Source organism: Phoca vitulina, unplaced genomic scaffold (assembly GCF_004348235.1).
Source record: "Phoca vitulina isolate PV1807 unplaced genomic scaffold, GSC_HSeal_1.0 scaffold5, whole genome shotgun sequence".
NCBI classification, from domain to species: Eukaryota; Metazoa; Chordata; class Mammalia; order Carnivora; family Phocidae; genus Phoca; species Phoca vitulina.
Window position 1 is genome coordinate 75618161 of NW_022589708.1, and position 24163 is coordinate 75642323.

The 24163-nt window shown below is 42.5% G+C and overlaps 1 protein-coding gene across 6 annotated transcripts in view; it reads left to right on the forward strand.

The window, feature by feature from the left end:
• The window catches only part of SPATA13 (spermatogenesis associated 13), a 142349-nt gene that overhangs the window by 68539 nt on the left and 49647 nt on the right, over nucleotides 1-24163 (forward strand). For 4 of the 6 annotated variants that reach the window (XM_032403331.1, XM_032403328.1, XM_032403332.1 and 1 more), the window contains 2 exons: nucleotides 17828-18193; nucleotides 19912-20056. In XM_032403331.1, the coding sequence (XP_032259222.1) occupies nucleotides 17828-18193; nucleotides 19912-20056 (511 nt within the window). Of the gene's footprint in view, nucleotides 1-13024; nucleotides 14599-17827; nucleotides 18194-19911; nucleotides 20057-24163 lie in introns of those variants that run through there. The other 2 variants (XM_032403333.1, XM_032403330.1) reach the window with 2 other exon arrangements.

Below are 24163 nucleotides of genomic sequence, written 5' to 3' on the forward strand. Positions count from 1 at the left end.
CAGCCCCCAAAACAGTCAAGTTATAGAACACTTCCATTACGCCAGAAAGTTCCCCTGTGCCCTGTGCAGGCAATTCCTGCTCCTGTAAAAACCCAGGCCACTACTGATCTGCATTCTGTCTCAATATTTTTTTTTTAAGTGAGCAATTCAGTGATTTGTAGTAAATTTTTTGGAGTTGTGTGGCCATCACCACTGTCTAGTTTTAGAACATTTCCATCATTCCTGAGGGAGACCTCACATCCATTTGCAGTCACTCCCTGTTCCATCCCTGGTGCCTGATCTACTTTTTGTGTCTATAGATTATACTTTTCTGGATATGTCATTGAAATAGAATCATATAATATGGTCTTTTGTGTTTGGCTTCTTTCACCTGGTATATTGTTTTCAACACTGATTCATGTTGTAGCGTATATCAGCACTGAATTTCTTTTTTTAAAGATTTTATTTATTTATTTAAGAGAGAGAGGAGAGAGAGAGCACACCAGCAGGGGAAGGGGCAGAGGGAGAGGGAGGAGCAGGCTCCCCGCTGAGCAGGGAGCCTGATTTGGGGCTTGACCCCAGGAACCTGGGATCGTGAACTGAGCAGAAGGCACATGCTTAACCAACTGAGCCACCCAGGCACCCCTCACTTAATTTCTTTTCTAAGGCTGAATAATAATCAGTTGTATGGATATCTCACATTTTGTTTATCCATTCATCAGTTGTTAGACATTAGAGTTGTTCCCCCTCTGGGGCTGTTATGAATAATGCTGCTATCAATATTTATGTATAAGTCTTGTGTGGACATATGTTTCCATTCTCTTGGGTAGGTAAGTAGGAGGTGAGTTTCTGGGTCATTTGTGATTCTATGTTTAACCATTTGAGGAACTGCCACACTGTTTTCTAAAACAGTTGTCCCATTGTAGATTCCCACCAGCAATGTATTAGGGTGCCAGTTTCTCTGTGTCCTTGCCAGGACTTGGTATCATCACTATTCTGGATTCTAGCCCTTCAAGTGGGTATGTAGTGGTATCTCACTTTGATTTTAATTAGCATTTCCCTAATGACTAATGCTGTTGATCATCTTGTTTATTAGCCATTCTTTTATCTTATTTGGTGAAGTGTCTATTCAGATCTTCTGCTCATACTGTCACTGCCTTTTTAGTTTTATTGAGCAGTAGGATTTCTTTATACATTCTAGATACAAGTCCTTTATCAGATATATGACTTGCAAATGTTTTCTCACAGTCTCTGGGTTGTCTTTTTATTTTCTTGATTGGGTCTTTTGGAAAGTAGAAATCTCTGTATTGACAAAAATCGCCAAGATTTTCTCCTGTCTTCTGGAAATGTTAGTTTTAGCTCTTACACCTGATATATGCTCCTTTTTTTTTTTAAATTATGTTTTTTATTTTAATTCCAGTATAGTTAACTTACAGTGTTATATTAGTTTCAGGTGTGCAATATAATGATTCAGCAATTCTATACGTTACTCAGTGCTCATCATGATAAGTGTACTCTTAGTCCCCTTCACCTATTTCCCTCATCCCCCACCCACCTCCCCTCTGGTCACCATCGGTTTGTTCTCTATAGTTAAGAGTCTGTTTTTTGATTTGCCTCTATCTCTCTTTTTTCCTTTGCTCATTTGTTTTGTTTCTTAAATGGCATATGCTCCATTTTTGGTTAATTTTTGTGTACAATGTGAGGTAAAGGTCTAGGTTATTATTTTTTTTCTTTTTTTTACATATGGACATCCAGTTATCCCAGCTTCATTTGTTAAATGGTCCACAGTTTTTACGTTACAGAGAATATAGGTTTCCATACCCCACTGAGTTCTCAATTTTTTCTGACAGAGAAGCCCTAGAACTTGAGTCACAGAAATTGCAATTACAGTTGGAAAGATAATTTGAAAATATGATATATCCTTTGTGCTTTTAAAAATATTTTTCTAATGAAGTTAACCTTTTGTTACAAGGACATTTGCTATACCATCAGTATATACCCTAAGTATTAGCAACCCTGGGGGGGATATTTGTTCAGCAGCATCCCACACGGGATGTTGTAAAGAGAATTAATATGCTTTCTGTTAGTCATCCTTGTGCTAGCTTATGTTTAGTTCTTCTAAGGTGTTTTCTGTTTGTTTAGTTTTCCTTTTGCAGGCGAAGAACTAAACAGAAAAAGATTTCTTGCAGAAATACTAAGTCAGAGGTGCCTGGGTGGCTCAGTCGGTTAAGTGTCTGCTTTCCGCCCAGGTCATGATCTCAGGGTCCTGGCATTGAGCCCCAAGACAGGCTCCCTGCTCAGTGAGGGGTGTCTGCTTCTCCCTCTCTTCTACCCCCCACCCCCACTCATGCATGCAATGGATGTGCATGTGCTCTCAAATAAATAATTAATTAATTAAATCTTAAAAAAAAAGAAATATTAAGTCATAAAATGCAGGTCATGAGCCAGAATGTGAAAGCTTTTTTTTTAATTTTTTTTTTAAAGATTTTATTTAGAGAGAGAGAGAGAGAGAACATGAGCCAGGGGAAGGGCAGAGGGAGAGAGAATCTCAAGCAGACTCTGCACTGAGCCCCGGACCTGAGGCTCTATCTCATGACCTTGAGATCATGACCTGAGTGGAAATCAGGAGTTGGGCCCTTGGGGCGCCCAGGTGGCTCAGATGGTTAAGTGTCTGCCTTCGGCTCAGGTCATGATCCCAGGGTCCTTGGATCAAGCCCCGTTATCAGGCTCCCTGCTCGACGGGGAGCCTGCTTCTCCCTCTCCCTCTACTGTTCCCTGCTGCTTGTGCTCTCTCGCTGTCTCTGTCAAATAAATAAATAAAATCTTAAAAAAAAAAAGAGTTGGGCACCTAACTGACTGAGCTACCCTGGCGCCCCTAAAGTAGCTTTTTATTTTAACAATCAAGTCAACATTTTTTGTCTTTTTGAAGTTGACACTTGCCCTAAAAAAGATTCATGTTTGTCATTATATAAACAGGTATATCTTTTGCAGCGATATGTTTCAAAGTATTTCTGAATGGGTACTTAATATTTGACAGGCCACTGAACTTTATAAATTTAAAAAGCCACTTCTAAAATTATTTTCTAAAAATGTAAAATCTAAAGAATAATGTAATGTACATGTAATCATGTCATCCTTGAACTTTAAAGTGGCTCATTTCTAGAACAGTTTTTTCCTCTAGTGAAATATCATCAAGTAGGATTTTCCCATTAAAAACAAGATGGGGGGGGTGGGCAGAGGGGTGCCTGGGTGGCTCAGTCGGTTAAGCGGCCAGCTCTTGATTTTGGCTCAGGTCATGATCTCAGGGTCCTGGGATAAAGCCCCATCATTCTCTGTGCTCAGTGGGGAATCTGCTTCTTCCTCTCCCTCTGCCTCTCCCTCTGCTTGTGCTCTCTTTCTCTCAAATAAATAAATAAAAATCTTAAAAAAAAAAATTTAAAAAAATAAGGGGGAAGAGGGAGACAGAATTACATACCTATATATCTGAGCAGGAGCCTAGTTTTTATAGAGTTACCATAATAACAATATGTAATCAGGTATAAATGATGTTAATGTATCATAATTATAATATAATCAATTATAATCAATAATTAATCATTAATAATAATATGAAATATATCAATGCTATGCATATTAAGCTTTCTAAAGTACATGAAATACTTAAATGATACAAAGCAATATTATTATATATCTGTCAGGGTTTTAATATTTACTCTTATTTGGTGCTTTGTTTTAATTTGTGGATGACAAAGGCATAATAAGACCTTACAGCAGTCACAAAATGCAGAAAAGTAGTGTTTGTATTTTTAGGGGGAAATTTTAGCTTGATGATTAAGATGCCAATGTATTTGTTTTTCTCTTGGTTCGTTTTTCTCATCTTAAGCTTCCCTATAATAATTAAGATCAAAGAGCATCCAAGGTTGGAAATCACTTTCCAGTTGGCTTGGTGACACGTTCATGTGGTACATCATTGCCATGGCAATCGGAAGGAATATTGTAGGTTTAATTGGCAAAAGGGCATAACCACAAATTGCCACATGTTGCTATATAAACTGAATGTTATCTATGTTTCTCCTACAGCTGCCAGTCGGGGGACAAAATGACAATTTGGGATGTTGCCTTCATTTAGAATGTTAGTAGTAAAGCTGAGGTGGGGTGGGGGGCTCAGGTGGGTTGGAGAGGAAAGAACACTCACAGATGGTAACTTCCTAGTAAACTAGCACTGATGTGGTTGCTGGCCATCAATGCCAGCATTTCTGAGTGGTGGAGAAGCTCTGTGGTATAAAATAGGTGCGCTTTGTTAGTAGGGCTGTCTGAGTTCAAATCCTAGTTTCCCTACTAACCAGCTGTATGTCCTTGACCTACTTAAGCCTCAGTTTCTTTAAAAATGGAGATAATAGTATGTACCAGGATTAAATGAAATGATGCTCAGTAAATTCAATAAATGTTGGCTTTATCATAATCATAATTTTTGTTATTAAAATTGCTGCCTTTGGTCAGATACTTCAATACACACCAGTTAAACTTTGCAAGGGACTTCTGATCTTCTAGCCAGAATTTCTCAAAGTTTGGGATGAAGATCATACCCAGGATGCAAGCTAATGGTGTAGATTCTTGAGTCTTACCAGGAGCTACTGAACTGGAATCACGAGAGTCCAGGTCCAGTAATCTGGACTTTGACATGCTACCCAGGGAATTATTTTTGCCACACTGAAGTTTGAGATCCGCTCTCCAGGCTGAGGCTCTAGGTATTAAGTATCTAGGCTCTTGTAGGTGTTAAGTATCCTGTTTTTTAGGTTTGGACATTTCTCTTCCAGGGGATCTACCCCAGTTAACTCTTGATTTAGGAAAGAGAGTTATTCCTGAAAAAGTTAAAGGTAGCCTGTAATCCTGTTTTTCTCATTGAACTCTATTATCATTTGGGTGTGAATTTTTACAGAATACAAACAAAAATCCCTTTTGGCAAAATAGTGAAATTAAAACTTTTCATCAGGAAATGGTGGAATGAAGAACTTGGTCCAAAATACGTTGAGAAAGGGGCGCCTGGCCGGCTCAGTCAGTGAAGCATGTGACTCTTCATCTCAGGGTCGTGAGTTTAAGTCCCATGTTGGGTATAGAGATTACTTAAAATTTTTTTTAAAAATCTAAAAAAAAAAAAAATATGTTGAGGAGTGTCAGTATAGCAATTGCTCCAACCACTGCTGGAAACTGGAATTTTACCAGCTCTCTTGGAACTCTAAAAATGTAAATGTCTCTTAAAAATAAATGTATCAGAAAAATAAAATAGGGGTGCCTGGGTGGCTCAGTCATTAAGCGTCTGCCTTTGGCTCAGGTCATGATCCCAGGGTCCTGGGATCCAGCCCCGCATCAGGCTCCCTGCTCAGCGGGAAGCCTGCTTCTCCCTCTCCCACTCCCCCTGCTTGTGTTCCCTCTCTCGCTGTGTCTCTCTCTGTCAAATAAATAAATAAAATCTTAAAAAAAAAAAGAAAAGAAAAGAAAAAGCAAGAATACAAGTACCAGTAGTAACCTCTTGCATTTTTATATGACGCTTTTGCAGCTAATTAAAGTCCTTCACATAACATTGTTGCATTTGATTCTCACAGCCTCCCTGCAGAGTAGGCCAGCATTGTTGTATTTGTTTTAAAAGATGGGTAAACTGAGGCTTGGGAAGGTCACAGGACCCTCCTGTCAGAATCACACAGCTGCTGAGTAGCAGCTCCCCAGAGCCAGGTCTCAGAATGGGGAGGAAGGCCCAGAAACACATAGACCTAAGTTCTAACCATTTGCTGTTTCCTGATGGTTAGTGGAACCTCACAATCTTTCTGATCTGTAAAACAGAAGTGTAAGTATCTACTGCAGAGGGTATTTTATTTTATTTATTTTTAAAGATTTTATTTATTAGAGAGCACAGGCAAAGGGAGAGGGAGAAGCAGACTCCCTGCCGAGCAGAGAGCCTGATGTGGGGCTCAATCCCAGGACCCTGGAACCATGACCCAAGCTGAAGGCAGACTCTTAACTGACTGAGCCACCCAGGCGCCCTGCAGAGGGTGTTTTAATTAAATGAGATGGGATCGGTAAGTGCTGGTATCACAGGCCTTTGATGAATTTCCATTCTGTTTTCTCTTTTGACTCCACGACTAGCCTTCTTTCCACTGAGCTTGGGCCACTTCCTGCCACAGCTGGTCTTGCCCAAATCAGAGTCTTTCCTCTAGATTTTTTTAGGTGGGTTTTTTGGAGACTACTTAGGATGGGCTTGGCAGCTCAGCAAAGGGGTTTCAGTCCCTTTTCTGACAACTTCTTTTGTAGTTTACTTTCTGACACAGGATTGAAGAAAGCCGCCTCGGACAGTAGGGCTGGTGTGAACCCAGATCCATAGTATGGCATTTCTTGTAGATCAGCGCCACAGGTGGGGAGATAGGAGGTGTGGAGCCTTAAATATGGTTTATGACTAAGGTCCATTATTACAGCCCCATTCTCTCATGTATGGTATAAATTTTTACATATTTACTTATAGCAAGGTTCTGTTGTACACTTTGCTTTATGTTTTTACTCTTTGTGGTGTAAATTATTCATCTGTAATTCTTTCACTGCCAAGTTTCGAATTAAACATTTTCAAGGTATTTTGCACTAGGACACATTCTCATATCCCTCAATAGAAATAAAAAAGAAACACCACTGGTGCTGTCTGTAAGTCTTGCCTTATGTGACAGTCCCTATACAGAGAGGCTGAGCTGCTCTTCTTTTTTTTTTTAAGATTTATTTATTTATTTTAGAGAAAGTGTGCAGGTGCGGGGGAGAAAGAGAGAGAAAGCAGATTCCGTGTGTAGCACGGAGCCCAACCCCAGCTCAGTCTCATGATCTCACGATCTCATTGTCTCAGGATTGTTGGGATCACAACCTGAGCTGAAACCAAGAGTTGGACGCTCAACCTACTGCACCGTCCAGGTGCCCCAGGCTGAGCCGCTCTTAATAGAAGCATTCCTGGTGAACAGCAGCTCTAATTTGGGGTCACTGTTTTCTTGATTAGGTTCATATGCTGGACCCTTGCAAGTTTAAAGGAGAGTGACACAATCTGTCATCAGTGAGTGTTGCTGGTAGAAAAACAGAATCCTCATGAAGTCATTACTTTCTCTGACTCTTCTGGGTTCTTTTTTCCAACTTCCCATCACTGTGCCCTCTTTGTTCCTTGCCTCCTCTTCATCTTACCATTTCAATCCTGCCAATACGGTAATGCTTCAAGCTTAAACTAAAATATAGAGGGCCACCTGGGTGGCTCAGTCGTTAAGCATCTGCCTTCGGCTCAGGTCATGATCCCTGGGTCCTGGGATCGAGCCCCGCATCGGGCTCCCTGCTCGGCAGGAAGCCTGCTTCTCCCTCTCCCACTCCCTGCTTGTGTTCCCTCACTCTCTGTGTCTCTCTCTGTCAAATAAAATCTTTAAAAAAATAAAATAAGATATAGAAAAGAGATGTTTTAGAAGTCCTAAATCTTTCTTTTTACACTTTGTGCCAGCAGCAGACACTTCTTTGTTGGAAAATATCCCATTCCCATGTACTTCATGTCTCTGAAACGAAATAGGAGGCCTTCAAAACAGGGTTGTCGATAGTAAGGGAAGGAAAATTGTAGTCCGTTTGTTTTCAGGTTATGAAAGAGACAGGAATGGATGGTTGTGTCCTGACCTAAAACATGGTTATTGATTTTGAAATACATAGTTTTAGTAACTAAGCAATAACTTAAATCAAGCTCATTTTTATAAAATCATACATGAATGTAGGGAGGAAACAGCTTCCTTGCCATCCAGAACTGTCCATTTATTTGCTCGTTTATCCACCAACTCAGCATTCATCCCTTTCCACATGCATGAAGCATCTTTAATTACCTCTCAGGCTCTCAGACTGTGAGGACATTACCATAGTATTGGGGAGTTTGGAAAGAATAGGAACAGCTGCTTTTGCGTGATGTTGAGACAAATAAATAAATGCTATGTAAACATTGCAGTGGTTTTAAACAGAGGCCCAGAAAGGAGCAAAGAGCTCTGAGCCCAGGGGAGTTTATGAAGTTTTCCTACAGCAAGTAATATTTCAACTGAGTTTTGAAGGGTAAATTTTACAGTTTCACAAAGGCAAATGATAATCTGAGAGCAGAGCAACTTTTATCTCATTTACAATTGCATAAAGTAAATATGTGTTAAATGGTGAATCATTTGATATGGGCTGGAGAATAATTGTATCTGAAGACAGAGCTGGAGAGACCTTGGACGAGATTTTGAATGGCCTCGGGTTTGTTCCAGGTAATGGCTAGCTAGAATCCAACGTGTGTTTCAGTAGCATAGAGTAGATTGGTGACAGGGAAACCAGTTGGGCAACTATTGGAATAGTTCTGTGAGAAACGATGGAGCAGAGTAATTGAATTGAATCTAGTAAACTAGATTGAGTAATTGACAGAACATGGTGACTGGGGCTGGGGCTTGTGAAGATCAGGGAAGAATCAAGAATGCCTAGTATGGGGTATATTGGATGGCCTTCACTAATACAAGAAAGCAGTTTGGGGAGAGAGATGATTCATGAAGGTGCCATCCTGTATTCTAATCCAGAAACACTTAGTTTTCTTGATTCTAAAGGCACTTGGGGCCATTGATTTGAATGTTTGTATGCTGTCATGCATGACTTGAAATGCAAGTGATGCTGTGAACAGATACCTCTTTCCATTTTTGTCCACTAGAGAATCAGCCGGGACCTTCTTCTCTGCTGCCCGTTCTCTTTTCCCTTCTCCTCCTGCTTCCTTCTAGCCTCTCTGTACAACAGAAGTCAAAGCAGCATTAAGAAAAAACCTCTGATGTTCAGAAGAGTTTAGAAAAACAATGGATTTCTGATATATTCAACTCTAAAACATTTTTTGATTTTGGAATATTTTGTTGTCCTCAATAAGCAATTGGAAAAGAGGAAAGTAAGCTCATTTATATAAAATCATGCTTTTTATAAGTTAAAGAAAGTTTAAGTAGACCTCTGTATTCCTCAGCATGTGTTTCAGAGATAAAATACATTTTTTAAAGAATTTATTTATTTATTTATTTATTTATTTATTTATTTATTTATTTTATTGAGAGAGCATCTGTGAGCAGGTGAGAGAGCATAAGAGAGAGGGAGAAGCAGACTCCCCACTAAGCAGGGAGCCCAACTCAGGGCTTGATCCCAGGACCCTGAGATCATGACCTGAACCAAAGGCAGACACTTAACCAACTGAGCCACTCAGAGATAAAATACATTTTAAGATGTTAAGATGGAATTGTTATATACATTTATTTTATAATATGATGGTTTTAAAATGTGTCTTTACTCTTAATGAGTCCAGGCATAAATTGCAGCCTACAGTTCTATTATTTTCTCTGCTTGGGTGTTAAACCCAGCATTGTGGTGTTGTTGATTTGAAGATGGTAGGGTGATCTAGGTTTTTGGATAAGCCCAGAAAATGGAATTCCCTTAAGTGATTATTACGAAGCCTGGGGGAAGAAAGCTTATTACTGGTCCTGTGTTTGGGCAGGGTCAGTGGTAACCACCCTCCCACGATGTAAGGGAGACGGGAGTTAGGGGCTCAGGGTGTGGTCAGAGGGTCCAGGATGGGGTTTATCACAGTCAGACAGACTTCATTTCTTTATTTTCAATAAAGAGAGGATGAGCTCAGCTACATTACTTTCTCCTCAGTATAGTATTCTAAGTCTTCAACGGTGTTTAAAATGTTCATGGTTATTTAAGTACCTTCTTGTGCTTATAGAACTAGGCTAAGAATATTAAATTGTGTTCTCCATGAACTTCACATATTTGCATTTTTAATAAATTACCTTTTCTGCCTATAAAACAAGTTGTAGATTTATTAACTATGTTTTAAGTATATTTTATCATCAGTTTTACACATGTAAGGGCAATTGAAGTCCACTATACCCCCCTCTTACTTCAAGGGCCTTAAGAAGCATTAATATATTTTAAAATATTTTTAATACTGTGTCATATATTTTTTTAGCAAATGGCCTATCTATTCCCTGAACCCAAAGGACAAGGCCACAGCATTCCAGATTACAATAGTTCCTTTTCTTCTCTCTTTTTCTTTAATTTTGAAGAGTTACATCAAGATTACTGATGTGTGTGTGATCTCATTTGATAATAATCAGAACAGTTTTTGGTTAGTCATTCGCATTTCATTTGCTCTCAGAATTCCAACAGCCACTAAGGTTCTTACAGCTCGAAACCTTGTATCTTAAGCATTCAGCCTGTTGGTAAGAATGTCACCCAGCATTAATATATACTTCTGCCTCTAAGGCAGGGAAGGAAAATCTCAGTAAATGAATGGGTTTCTACTTTCTCTTCTGTTTCTGGCCCAGGCCCTGTCCAGACCTGGGCTAAGTCCAAATCTGGTGTCTGAGAAGGGGGAACAAACAAGTTGTTGTTGTTTTTTTAAGATTTTATTTATTTATTTGACAGAGACACAGCGAGAGAGGGAACACAAGCAGGGGGAGTGGGAGAAGGAGAAGCAGGCTTCCCGTTAAGCAATGAGCCCAATGCAGGGCTCGATCCCAGGACCCTGGGATCATGACCTGAGCCGAAGGCAGACTGAGCCACCCAGGCACCCCAACAAACAAGTTTATGATGGTGTCTCTCCCTTACCAGGATGGTCCCTGAACTAGAGGAAACCTTGAAAGGTGGAAAGGAGCCAGGCTGAACATGGATGATTTTTTTTTTTTTTTAAGATTTTATTTATTTATTTGAGAGAGAGAGAGAGAGAAAGCAGGAGAGGGGGGAGGGTCAGAGGGAGAAACAGGGAGAAAGCAGGAGAGGGGGGAGGGTCAGAGGGAGAAATGCTGAGCAGGGAGCCCGATGCGGGACTCGATCCCAGGACCCTGGGATCATGACCTGAGCCGAAGGCAGTTGGTTAACCAACTGAGCCACCCAGGCTCCCTGAACATGCATGATTTTTAAGGTGGTCTTTGGTTAAATGATGGGTGTTTGGCTATTTACTTATTTCAGACCAAGTCTGAGGCTGCCTCTCTCCTCTCCTCGCTTGGGCAATTTCAGAAGTACCCCTACCTGGCTGTTTATTCCTTAACTAGCCTAAGTGTGGTAGGAAAAGATGTGTGAATTCCTGGAAAGTTAGGAGGGGGGAGAATTAGCACACCCAGATGATAGGTGGTCCATTTCTGGTGGACCTCCCCTTACGCTAGTACAATTCCTACCGCGCGCACATGCACACACACACACACACACCATCAAGGTCTATGAAAGAAAAGGCAGCTTTGGAGAAAGAAAGATTATTCCACCCATTTGTTCTAAAATTTAAAGATAAGAAACCAAACATGATTCAGTAATCATTCAACAAAACCAACTGTATTTGCATTCCACATGTGATCAGTTGAAGGGAGAAGTTCTGCTCCAGGAGGAGAGAGAAGGGAGTGGAGCCTAGAGCAGGAGTGAAGGTGTGGTATGCTGCTGGAGGAGGGAGTAGAGAGGAAGAGTCAGGGAAAATGTAGGAATGCATGCCCTGATGAGTGAGGACCCACAAACAGCCCAGAGAATTCATCAAAGAGGAAGTATAAACCAGAAGTGGAGAGATGTAAAAGGGATAAGCACACGGAGGCTTTTTGTGGAGCAACATTTCGAGGTCTAGTATTTGTGGAAGTTGCTGCTCTGGGGTTTTGCAATAAACCATGTTGCAGTTTTCTTATGTATACCTACAAATGGGGGGGGTCATGTCTAGTGCCTTGCAAAGATGAGATTAAATGAAGCGCCTGATCTCTCTCATGCACTCTTTCATTAAATCCATTGCCTTCTCCGTGCCTGAGTTCTCTCATCTCCAAAATAAGTATAATAATGCCTTCTTTACTTGCCTGAAAATATGACTTTAGGTAGATTATAAATGTAAGTTGATGACAATTTAAGATTTCTAAGTAACTAAGAGTATCTTTTTGGTGTTAAAGTAACAAAGACAAAGATGTCATTAGCACACAAGTTTTCATCTTTCTAAATATGTAAAGATTTTCTTGTTCTTACCTTAAAATATAGTAGTTGATCTGGGATCTTATGAGTTCCCTCCCTCTCTTAAAATCCTAGGACATGTATTTACAACCCATCCCATTCCAAGCACTCGATAATCCAGATAACAAATCTGCACTAAAAAAAAAAAAGAAGAAAAAAAGGCCTATGCATAGTCTTATGACACATTAATTTTCACTTAAGGGAAATTAGTTAGTGACGTGTAGCTTTAAATAGTGAGATGCCACTTTTTAAATTTTACAATATGTAAGTCTAAAATTTCATTTTTCTGGAGTTGGAGCACAGAGCTGGTACCATAGACTCGTCTTAAGTGAAACTGTGTCAGCTGGGAGTTTTGAACCTTAGTTCATCCGAGGGTTCTGTCAACAGAAATTGAGGAGTGGGGCTTTTATCTTCACTACCTTGTAGGTAAAATGTAGCATTTCCTTCAATTATGATTATAGGCAGCAAGCCAGAGCACTTTTATCTTACCAACACCTGTGATTTTGTCACCCATAGAAATCACAGATCTTTTTCACATCATACAGCAGTTTTTGCTGATATCTTAAAATCTGTTGTATTCGTCAGTACTTCCAAAGTATGGCAGTTTTCAGACCAATTGCTAGTCTTCTTAATTTATGTGTTTTATATATATTATTGTATCAATTCTTTTAATATTTTGATAATTATATTTCAAAATAATCTGATTATGATTTTAGCTTAATTTTTATTTTATGCATTTAAAATGTTAATTTTATAAATTTTTATGAACTTTATAAATTTTTACTTTATTTAATTTTTATTTTATGCATTTAAAACGGTGATTTGGGGGGCGCCTGGGTGGCTCAGTCGTTAAGCGTCTGCCTTCGGCTCAGGTCATGTTCTCAGGGTCCTGGGATCGAGCCCCACATCGGGGTCCCTGCTCCATGGGAAGCCTGCTTCTCCCTCTCCCACTCCCCCTGCTTGTGTTCCCTCTCTCACTGTGTCTCCCTCTGTCAAATAAATAAATAAAATCTTTAAAAAAACAAAACAAAACGGTGATTTGGGGAAGGGGTCTCTAGCTTTCCCCAGCTTGCAGGGGTACCTACAGAGCCTTTCTTCCTGTCATTGCCCTCCCAGCACCCCCACCCCCTTCCAAGGAGCTCTATAGCTAAAGGCAGGAAGACCTACCAAGTTTTGTCTTGCTTCTGTAAAAGTGTATGCCAAGGATGTGGGGCTGCAGAGCGGAAAGGACAGAGATTTTGAAGTCAGACAGACTGAGTTGTAAATGGGCCTGTCTCCTTTGGCCCTGTTAACTCGAGCGAGTCATTGCCCCAGTGTCTAAATGGTAAAATGTCGTGAATAGTTACCTGCCTCGCGGGGTGGTGGTGAGGATTAGGTAAGGTAGCCCAAGCCTGCCACAGCTGTCATTGCTAGCATTATGGCCGGCCTCCTGCAACGTGAGCTGTCTGGGTGTGTTCTTGTCCCACCTCCAGTTCTGGGACTGCACTGAATTCCCTGTGGTGTTCAGGATGCTGAGGCAATGTGGGAGGCTTGCTTATTGTGTTAATGCACATCTTGAGAATACCTTTCTTTTTTTTTCTTTCCGCTGGAAAAGCTCTGCTTTGGTTAATTTTTTTTTCAGTCTTCCCAAAGCATCTTAATTTCCCTGCTTGTAGTAGTTTCTTCTGAATTGCTTTGCTGTATGAGTTTCCTAGGGCTACTGTAACAAATTTCTAGCAACCAGGTGGCTCAAAACAAGAGGACTTTTTCCCATTGTTGTAGAGGCCAGAAGTCTGGGGATCTGTTCTGGCCTCTGCCTGGGATTTCCTGGCTTATAGATGCATCACTCTGTCCCCATATGACTGTCTTTACTTTCGTCTTTGTGTCTAAATTTCCCTCTTTTTCTAAGGACACCAGCCATTGGATTAGGGCTCCCCAAATCCAGCATGACTTCATCTGAACTCGATCACATCTACAAAGACGGTATTTCCAAATAAGATCATATTCACAGGCCCTGAGGGTTAGGGCTTCAATGTACCTTTTACAGGGGACATAATTCAACCCACAACTCTTGCTATTTGATCCATTAAACTTCCCTTAGACGAAGCTTCTGAATGGATAGACGTGACATCAGGGCTTTTTGTCAAGTCTTTTTTTCCTCGGTTAATAACTTAACTTGCACTGTGGTTTCAAAACATGTTTTGAAGTGTCTCACTGGAGGTAATAAGATCTATCTTGGCTTTTTACTTTTGTGAAGCAAAGAAAGGAATCTTGTATAGGAAGAAGAAATTCAGGACTCCTGACTAGGGAAAATACTTTAAAACAATAATACAGAGAAGCAAGAGTTAAAAGGGCAGCCACTCAGCTGCAAAGTTTGTTTAGAAAAGTTTATGACTTGGGTGTGAATCGGCCAATCAAGCTTAGAGCCCTGGATTGATCTGAAGCCCAGGCTGCTGGGTTGTGAGGAGAAGCGTCAGTAGACACAGCTCTGGCATGACCACTTACGCCTTCACTGTCCTGGTGTAAAGGCAAGAAAGAATCTCAGAGAGCATGGATGTGGTCAACTGCTTGTTCCTTCAATGTGTCTCTGGGCCATCCCTGCCGGTAGCAGAATCCGGGGTAGGTTATAACTTGTGGAGTGTGGTGGTGGTGGGTGTTTGTAGTTGCGGGTATAATCACAGTCAAACTATGTTCCCTGGAATGAACCTCCGTTGTATTCTGGAAGTACGCAGACTCTGCCGAAAGGAGATTCAGTTTTAGAATACGCATCGAAGCTCAGATTTGTTTTACAAGGAATGTAAGTCTCTTCTGGCCAAGGATCACTGTCTCTCCCTCTTTTGTAGGAGTAAAGCGGAACTTTCAGTTGTATATATTATTCTGTTAACTAATTTTTGCACTTCCTAGGACATTCAGTACCACTTGGAAAGGCTGTTTTCTCCTTTTGTATCTTCAGTGGGACTGTATAAATAGTTCTAGGAGAATGACAGTCGGTTCTTAATGCGTACCCCCCGGTGGGAACTGTCGTTGAAACTTGAGGCATGACGTGTTAAAGAAATCATCCTGTGCACGTCTCCTGCCCTCTCATTTCCTGCTCTGAGCATACCTGCCTTTATCCAGCCTCCTCACTTCCTGGAGTATGTTTTGGTCTCAGAAGGATCTCTTACCTGAACAACTAAGACAGCCTCCTGCCTTCCTACACCCATTTCCTTATTTTCCTGTCTGCATCAGTAAGGCTTCAGTGAGGCGTGCTGCATGTTGCGTAAGTGCAAAAAAAAAAAAAACCCAAAGAACAAAAACAACCTCAAAAAACTGCACGTAGTTAACTGTTACCAGTTAGACTACTCCTTGCCTGTAATTTTGTCTTGCTTCTGTGTTTCTAACACCTTGTCTGAACCTTTTTATCACAGGGTGATAATATAAATGGCTTATTCTTGTGTGCTTAAATTGTGCCACTTAGTTTAAATAATGTAGTTAAACTCTCCATAATATCCTGTTTTTCATATGTAATGCAAAAAATATTAACTTTTTCATGATTTTTCATATTTTCCCATGATGGTGTCAGAGAGGAAAACCTTTTTCTCCACTGTCCTAGGCTTACTATGTGGGGGTGTGTGGAATTGAACTGACAAAAGACAGATTAGAAAAGACAGGTTTTTATTCATGTGAGTAGGTGGGAGTTGACAGGAAAAAGTGACTCCAGGAAGTGGTTAGAATTGGGGGCATTTATACTTTCTCACTAGGGGAGGGGAGGTGGAGAAGGGCACTTATGGGAAACCCAGTGATTTAGGAAAGATAAATGGGAGGTCTGATAGTTTTGTGGCCACTGTCTGCTGAGGCCAGGGCTTCTCTTCTCAACTGATAAGAGTCAAATCTTCCCTGGTTGGAAGAAGAAAATCCTATCCCAGGATAGGATTGAACCTGCACAATTATGGATTTATGACAACGGAGTTCTTTGGGGAGGCTCTACTTTCAGGCAGATAAGGGAGTTCAGGGGGGAAAAACGTCTCTTCTTGAATACCTTAGCTCAGGTAGAGGGTGGAATACCTTGAGCTCGGGTAGAATATACAGGGGTGTATTCTAGATCCCTCACTGGTGACTTGATTTAAATATGAAGTTCCTTGCTGTCAGAAGCTGCAGACAGCATGGTAAGTGGTGACTGCTAGAACTTACTAGCTTTGGAGCAGAGGTGACTTGGTACAGTGGGAACAGAAATTACAAGGCCCACATTTCAGTGTCTCTCTTACTGTGCGTGGGCTATGTGGCCCTGGGCAAGTCCCCTCACTTCCCTGGGTTTCTGTTTTCCTAATTTGAAAAATGATGGCAATGCAGTGGAGTGTCTGTAAATCCCTTTCTGCTTTCTTTGCTCTTCATGAGATTTTTCATAGTACAGTGGGTCCTTGAACAACACAGGTTTGAATTGTGTGGGTCCACCTCCACGTGGATTTTTTTTTTTTATAAATACAGTTCAATACTGTAAGTGTATTTTCTCTTCCTTATGATTTTCTTGATAACATCTTTTTTTTTCTTTAGCTTATATTATTATAAAAACAACATATGCTATGTATAGCATACCAAACATGTATTAATTGACTTCCATCCAACAGTAGGCTATTAGTAGTTAAGTTTGGGGGAAGCCAAAAGTTAACATGCAGATTTTTGACGTACCAGGGGTCGGTACCTCAAACCGCTATGTTGCTCATAAATCAGCTGTGTATGATCTTAGGGACCATGGAGGCACACGGGGTTGGAAATTATAGGAACTGTATTTGAGCTCTTTGTTGCCACTGACCGGCAAGCAGCATGCCCTGTTGAGCCAGTCCTGGGGGCAGGGCCAGGCTGCCTGGGGCCGTTCCGCTGCTGGCCTCCAGGCCTGGGTGGCCTGCTCTGCTTGCCCTGCCCTCCAGTACAACTCTGCTTGTTCTTGTCCTCTTCCCTGGGCCCTGGACTATTTTTATTTTTTATTTTATTTTTAAATAATAACTGGGGGGTGGTTCAGTCGGTTAAGCGTCTGCCTTCAGCTCAGGTCATGATCCCGGGGTCCTGGGATCGAGCCCCATATGAGGCTCCCTGCTCAGCAGAGAGTCTGCTTATTCCTCTCTCTCTTCCTCTGCCTCTCCCTGTGCTTGTCCTTGCTCTCTCTCTCTCAAATAAGTAAATACAATCTTTAAAAAATAATAAAATAAAAATGTGTTTAAAAAAAATAATAACCAGGGATGGGAGAAACGTCCTGTAGAATTAGGCAGCAGCCCTCCTCTGAACGCAGACTTTGAGGGGTGTGCTGACATAGAGGTTATCCGCAGGCAGGCTGAACCTGGGCACGGTTCGTCTACACAGGGCTTTTTAAGAGCAATAATTAACTGTGGCTGATAAAGACTATCTCACTTATCATTGGTATAGCATTTCATCCACACAAGGACCCATTCTTCCCCAGTGAACAGCGGCAGAACCAAATCCGCAGACCTTAAGTAACTGGATTTCCTGCATTTCCCCATGCTATTGTTATGTATATTTTGTATTTTGGGTGATACCATAGAAGTTCTTTCTAGCATCTCACAGTGGTATTGATTTTCTTAGTGTCTTTTATCATAGCTCATCCTCGGTCACCATACATCACTATTTAAATTATGGTTTTAATTCAGCCTCCAGTTAAAGATGAATTGCTTATTTTAGTGCACATTTCAGTTATGTCTTCCTGTTACAGAAATAACTTTTTAAAAAAACAAACAAGTATACCAAGAAGGCCTCAAGGCAGGACTGAAGAGGATGGATGGGAGGGAGTGTATGGCTTGTTCTTTTTCAATACCTTCCTGGATTTTGGTGCTCACCTAACTTGTTCGCATTTGAAAAGGTTGTGACAGAGGAATCCTGGAGGCGGGACTCATCCCGGGATGAAGAAAGGACGGAGTCTCAGAGGATCACCAGGAGGAAATGGGGTTCTGGGAGGAGATCAAGGCCCCGACCGCTCTCTGACTATGGCCAGCTGGCCACCCGGAGTCTGTCTATTCCCGAAGACTCAGTTGCTGTGGACCCCCAGAAAGAGGACACCGTGGAGGGAGATCGCCAGCCAAACACGGCCTCTGCAGATGCTGCAGACCAGAACCCTGCCATGGGCTCCCCCAAAGGAAGCTGGAGAAGACGCCCCATCTCCGTGATAGGCGGGCTCAGCTTCTATGGGAACAGCCCGACAGAGGAAATAGAGAGTCTTCTAACCCGAGTAAGACCTGGCGTGCTTCTACCAAAGCTAACAGAGCCCTCCAGTTTCCTGGCCTTTGTTCTCCCCTATGAACTAAACAGGCTGCTGCTTTTCTTTCTTCTGTCTGCCTCAAGGACAACAGACTCCCAACCTTTCTTCCTGACTCTGAAAACACTCATGAATTAACCTACCATCTGACATGTGGATGCCTTTTACTAATCTTCTGTCTTTCCTGGAGTCTCAAAACAATACAGGAAACTAGTGTGCTGTTTGTCCTAAACCACCTGAGATCTGAATAAGGAGAAGGTAGCAGTGCATATTTAGTGAGCTTGCTGAAAGAAGTTCTTGAAAGAGGAAGTGTCCTCCGATATTAAAAAATAAAGATAAGAAAATAAGAAACCAGTTTTTAAGGGGCTAAGGAAATTGGTTTCCTACCATTTTTTAACTCTTAACATTCAAGTTGCTGCTTTGCAGCTGCTTTACCAATAAAATTTTTATATTTTCCCCTTAGTATTTCAACAAATATTTATCAGTTACCCAACGAGCACTCTGGGGCCACAAAACATTTAAATAAAGGCCCTGTTCAGGAGGAGTGTATGTTATTTGGTGAGACCTAGCCATGGTCAGGGGTTCCCAGAACAGTACATGAGTAAGCATCCAGTTTTACTTTTTGAGCTTGCTAGCTGACATCATCAATAACTCCTAAAATTCTCTTAAAAGGGGAGAAAAATCTATGTTAGTATTGGATTTTATGTTTACATTCTCCCTAAGCCCAGCCCAATGCCTTGTTTATAGCAAGCACTCAGATTCCTCGAGTTACATTGAATTGCATTCTAAAGGTAAAAAAATGAAGTGGAAGAATCCCACGAACTTTTTGCATCAGTAGGATGTGCTGTACGCTAGGAAATGATTCTGAACCAGAGCAAACCGTATATCTGTTTTAACTTGAAACACAGTATGGGGAAAAATCAAAAGCACTTAGAAATTATTTCACTTCAGAGCATTAAGAAGGAATGTGGTAAGATCACTTTATGCACTGTAGGCTCATTTAGGGAACTGGGTGGGGAAATATGAAGAAAACCTAAGGAAAGCATAAGCCAGCTTGGCCTTTGATTTATAGAGATGGTCCACGGGGAAAAATCAACAGGGTACATAGGTGATTCTAAAGAGACCTGGGTGAATTCGTGGAAAGTGGAAAACCAACTCTTCTTTTAAACGAAGCTCAGTTGTCATGATAGTTGAGGAAAGGAGCATTTGTATCCCACAAATGCGTACCTAGTGGCTGCACTTGGATGTGCCTGGCAGGTATGCCAGTCCTAGTCTGTCCTCCAGGACCGTCTGCTCGCCCTGGAGGCTGCTGCTGGGAACACATCTTCTTACCTTTCCGCCCCTGACTCCGTGTGAGAAAGCCACCACTTCCTAAATCTGCTTCTCTTCTTGGACGCTTTGCTTTTACTGAGCGTTACCCCTGGTATATTGCTGACAAATAACATGAAATGTGTTGCTGTGAGGTAAGAGCCCTTGAGTCAATAGTGGTTGTTTAAAATCTTGGAATAAGTCATTGCCACCGCACCTGGGTGCAGCCTGAAGCTCTTGCCACGGTCTGGAGAAAGTGTCTTGAGTGTGTGCGTGGCTTGGAGGTGACAGTGCCGAGCTGCTCGGGGCTGTGTGTGTGAAGAGCTTTGCAAGAGGTGCCACTTCCTGGCATCCCCTCACAGCGTTTTGCTTTCCTTTTGTAGCCGGCAGCCAGGCCTCCTGTGCCCGCTCACCAGGTGCTGCCCTACAAGGCGGTTTCGGCCCGGTTCCGGCCCTTCACCTTCTCCCAGAGCACCCCCATTGGGCTGGACCGAGTGGGACGCCGGCGGCAGATGCGAGCATCCAATGGTGAGTCTCCCAGGCCCACCCTGGTTGGGGGCTCCCTTTTCAGAAACTGGTGTGGAGTCCTCAGTTGGACTGTTCCCAGTGAAACCAAGGTGGCCATTCGATTGTGCACCTCTCCGCTGCCTCTGGGCCAGGGCGTTGTTCCCCTGGGAGTGAGGAGAGCTCATCTCAGGGGCTGCAGACGTGAGGGTGTCGTCAGCCCTCTGGAGTGAGTGCTCTGTGTCACCACAGTGACCCCGTTTGAGAAGTTTGCTCCCCTTATGTCTGTGTACCTAAGTTCCTGTAGGTGGAGAGCTAAGAATGGAGTCCCAGGCATTTGTCTGAACCTTTCTGAAGCTCTTTCTGGGTGTTTGAGATTCACTGATGCCAAAGAAAAGTTTGTCTGATACAGTAGTAGCTAATATGCTATCACAGTACTTACCCAGTAAACACTTGTTGATTTGAATTAAAACCACATGTTTTTGGAATGATGTTTACGTTCTTTTTTTTTTTTTTTTTTTAATTTTATTTATTTATTTGAGAGAGAGAATGAGACAGAGAGAGAGCACGAGACGGGGGAGGATCAGAGGGAGAAGCAGACTCCCTGCTGAGCAGGGAGTCCGATGTGGGACTCGATCCCAGGACTCCAGGATCATGACCTGAGCCGAAGGCAGTCGCTTAACCAACTGAGCCACCCAGGCGCCCTACGTTCTTTTTTTTTTTAATAAATGGAATCATTTCATTTTTTAATTTTTTAAAAAGATTTTTATTTATTTAAAAGAGAGAGTGAGCACAAGTAGGGGGGAGGGAATGAGCGAGGGAGAGGGAGAAGCAGACTCCCCACTGAGCAGGGAGCCCGACGTGGAGGGATCCTGATGTGGGGCTCCATCCCAGGACCCTGGGATCATGACCTGAGCTGAAGGCAGAAGCTTAACCGACTGAGCCACCCAGGCACCCCTGATGTTTACATTCTTAAAAAAGAAAATCTTCCCTTATACTAATTCACGTCGGTGCCAGTCAGCTGGTCAGATAAGAATGGCGTGGCCTGTTGTGCACTGGGCAAGAGTAACGAGTTAATATTTATTGAGGACTTACCATGTGGCAGACTGTTCCTTGTGCTCTGATGTATTAGCTCATTTGATCTTTGTAGCTACCTGCCATATTAGATGCTATTATTATCCTCATTTTTACAGATGAAAAAGCTCAGGTATACAGGGGTAGACTGCCCTAAGTCACTCACCCAGGAGGGGGCAGAAATGGGATTTGAATATACAAACAGAACTTTTAATACCAAGTGGTTCATTTTTAACCACTGAACTATATTGACTCTTTAAAGAAGTGCTATGATTATAGCTCCAACGGCAGGGTTTCCTGTCTTACTTTTAGAAATGAATATCATGCGGTGAGCACAAGAGTAGGAGCTGGGCATTAGGAAACCCAACTACTGCCTCAGCCGGGCCACCACCTCACTGTGTGGGCAAGTCCTGCACGTGAGGGTGGCGACTGAAGCTGTAAGAAGGGGTGAGGTTTCAACAGCCTTGAAGAAGGTGGAGGGTGTCACTTGAAGGACTGAAATTCTAGGGAGAGGAGGAGAGGGAACAGGATGGGTCGAGGAAGGGAAAGAACAAGGAGGTATGGACTCCCTGGTCAAGGGAGGCATTTCTAAGGACAGGTAGAAGAGGATGATGGCTAGTGACCAAAAATGGTAACAAGAAGGTCACTGATGGATTCTGACAGAAATCGTTGAGGACCATGGCCCAGGAGGTCACACTGGGTGGTGAGAAGTCAGAGAGTTGGTGAATGGTGAGAAAATCCTGTCACCCCCACTTGTGTTGCCATGGTTTCTAACTCGTGTCACATACACTGAGAGGACTTAAGGTGGGACTTGCAGGTGGAGGTTGAGGGAATTTGTGAACATCTCATGCCTTTGTCAACCCCTCAACCAAGGAGGCTAGACACCTGGGAGTCCTTGCCCCCCTCCTCGGGGAGTCACTAAATCCCATCCTTTGGCTTTCAGGGTCACCTTGCTTCTCAGGCTCCTTAACCCTTCCCCTCACAGCCACCCCCTCACCTCCTCAGGCCAAGTTTTCATACACTCTGTAGTCACAGTCACTGTTTATGTTCAACTCTTTCCAAGCATTAGAATCAAGTCCCAGGTCCTTAAATGAGTTTATAGGCTTTTGTGCAACCCGAGTCTCACTTTCCATCTGTTTCTCTCCTTTCTCCCTCCAGAGCTTGCCATCCAGTGTTCTGCATCTTCTCTAGGCTTTCACACTCCCTCTGTGCTTCTCACATTGCCCCTTTGCCTAGAGCTCCCTTCTTTCCCATTACCTTATGTCAACATTCTCATTCCCTTGTGTGCCCTTGGAGACAACGTGCATTCATTGTCTTCCTCCTGCAAAGCCGCTCAGCGCCAGGCCCCATGTTCATCCCCTCTGATCCAGTCATCCACCTCTGGTGATGTGTTTTCAGAAAGTCATCCAAAAGGAGAAAAAAATACTGTATGCACAAGATACCCTTCACAGTGTTGTGATGGCACGAAAGTCAGAGCACAGTAAATGTTCATTCACAGCGGAATAGTGAGTTGGGGTGCTGCGTGGGCCCCTACCTCAGAACAGTTTACAACACAGATAGGAAAACCCTGCAACAACATGAAAAGGGACGGCTACGGTTTTAACGTGAGAAGAAAAATAGGAAATAAAACCATGTTCAGTGTATGAATTTGCTAAGGCTGCTGTAACAAAGTACCACAAACCCGGTGGCTTAAACAGCAGAAGTTTGTGTTTCAGCACCGGAGGCTGGAAGTCCGAGGAAGGCCTTGGCGGGGTGGTTCCTTTCGAGGGCAGGGTCGCGGAGTCTCTGCTGGCTCCCATCCCAGCTTCCGGGTGTCTCGGGTGCCTTGCGTCTTGGCAAGTAGATGTACTGCCTTTATCCCTGCCTCCATCTCCATGTGGCTTTCTCCCTGTCCTTGAGGTAGGGCCCACCCTAATAATCTCCTCTTAACTTGATCATCTACTAAGACTTTATTTCCAAATAAGGTTACTTTGATGGTACTAGGGGTTAGGATTTCAGCATCTGTATGGGGGACATAATTCAACCTATAACATATACCACGATCACAACAATATACGACATGAATACATATGTTCAAAGATTTAACAGGAATAATGCAAAAATGAAATTCATGTGGTTAGGATGGAATGTAGGTGATTTCTCCTCCAATCCTGTATACATACATACAAACAGCTTATTTCTGTGCTTTCTGTAATAGTGTTTTGTTTTGACTTCAATGTTCTTTTGTTGAGAAGCAACAAAAACGAACTCTGACCAGCTGAAGCAAAAAGAGAATTTATTGGAAGGGTGTCTGATGTCCCCAGAGTTGAAAGAATGGCTAGAGAACCAGTCTAGGAAATGGATGGCCTTTAGGGTTGTTCCTGGGAATCAAGGAACCACTTGGAAGAAGCTGAGGGAAGCACGTAGCAGGAGGGCATAGGAATGAGTGAAGGCCAACATTCCTTCTGTCACTTAAAAGTCAAAATCCCAGGATAGGGAAATCAACCCTTGAAGCTCAGGTGAGGTGTCTACTGCCTGGTGGCACTGGAACAAGGAGAAGGGCGGGGGGCCTCCAGAGACCCTTTGCCTTCCATATTGGGACGCAGGTACATGGTACCCTGTCACCGAGGCTGAACACAATGGAAAGGAGGTCATTCCCCTAGAGGAAATCCAAGTAGTGTTAGAAATAGAAGTAGATTCTGGACAGGTTCTCCATTTGTTTGTTCATTCATTCATTCATTCATTCATTCATAGATCCAGTAACTACTGAGTGCTTACCATGTGCCAGGTGACAGCAGGGAACAGAACAAAGCCCTTAAATCACTTATTCCAGTGAGGGGATAATGAATTAACAAGTGACTATGTAACCGGGCAGGTGGTACTATAAAGAAAAATGAAGCAGGGTGGAGGGTGTTCATTTTTTTAAAAATGTCATTCTGACGTGATGTACCTACTCCATGTATAATTAAAAACCCTCTCGCTCCTTCCCTTGAGGGAGACAACCCAGAGGCTCATCAGTTACTGCAAACAGCTCCGAGTCTAGGCCCTCCGGAGCAGTAGCCGTTTCTTCCTCAGTTC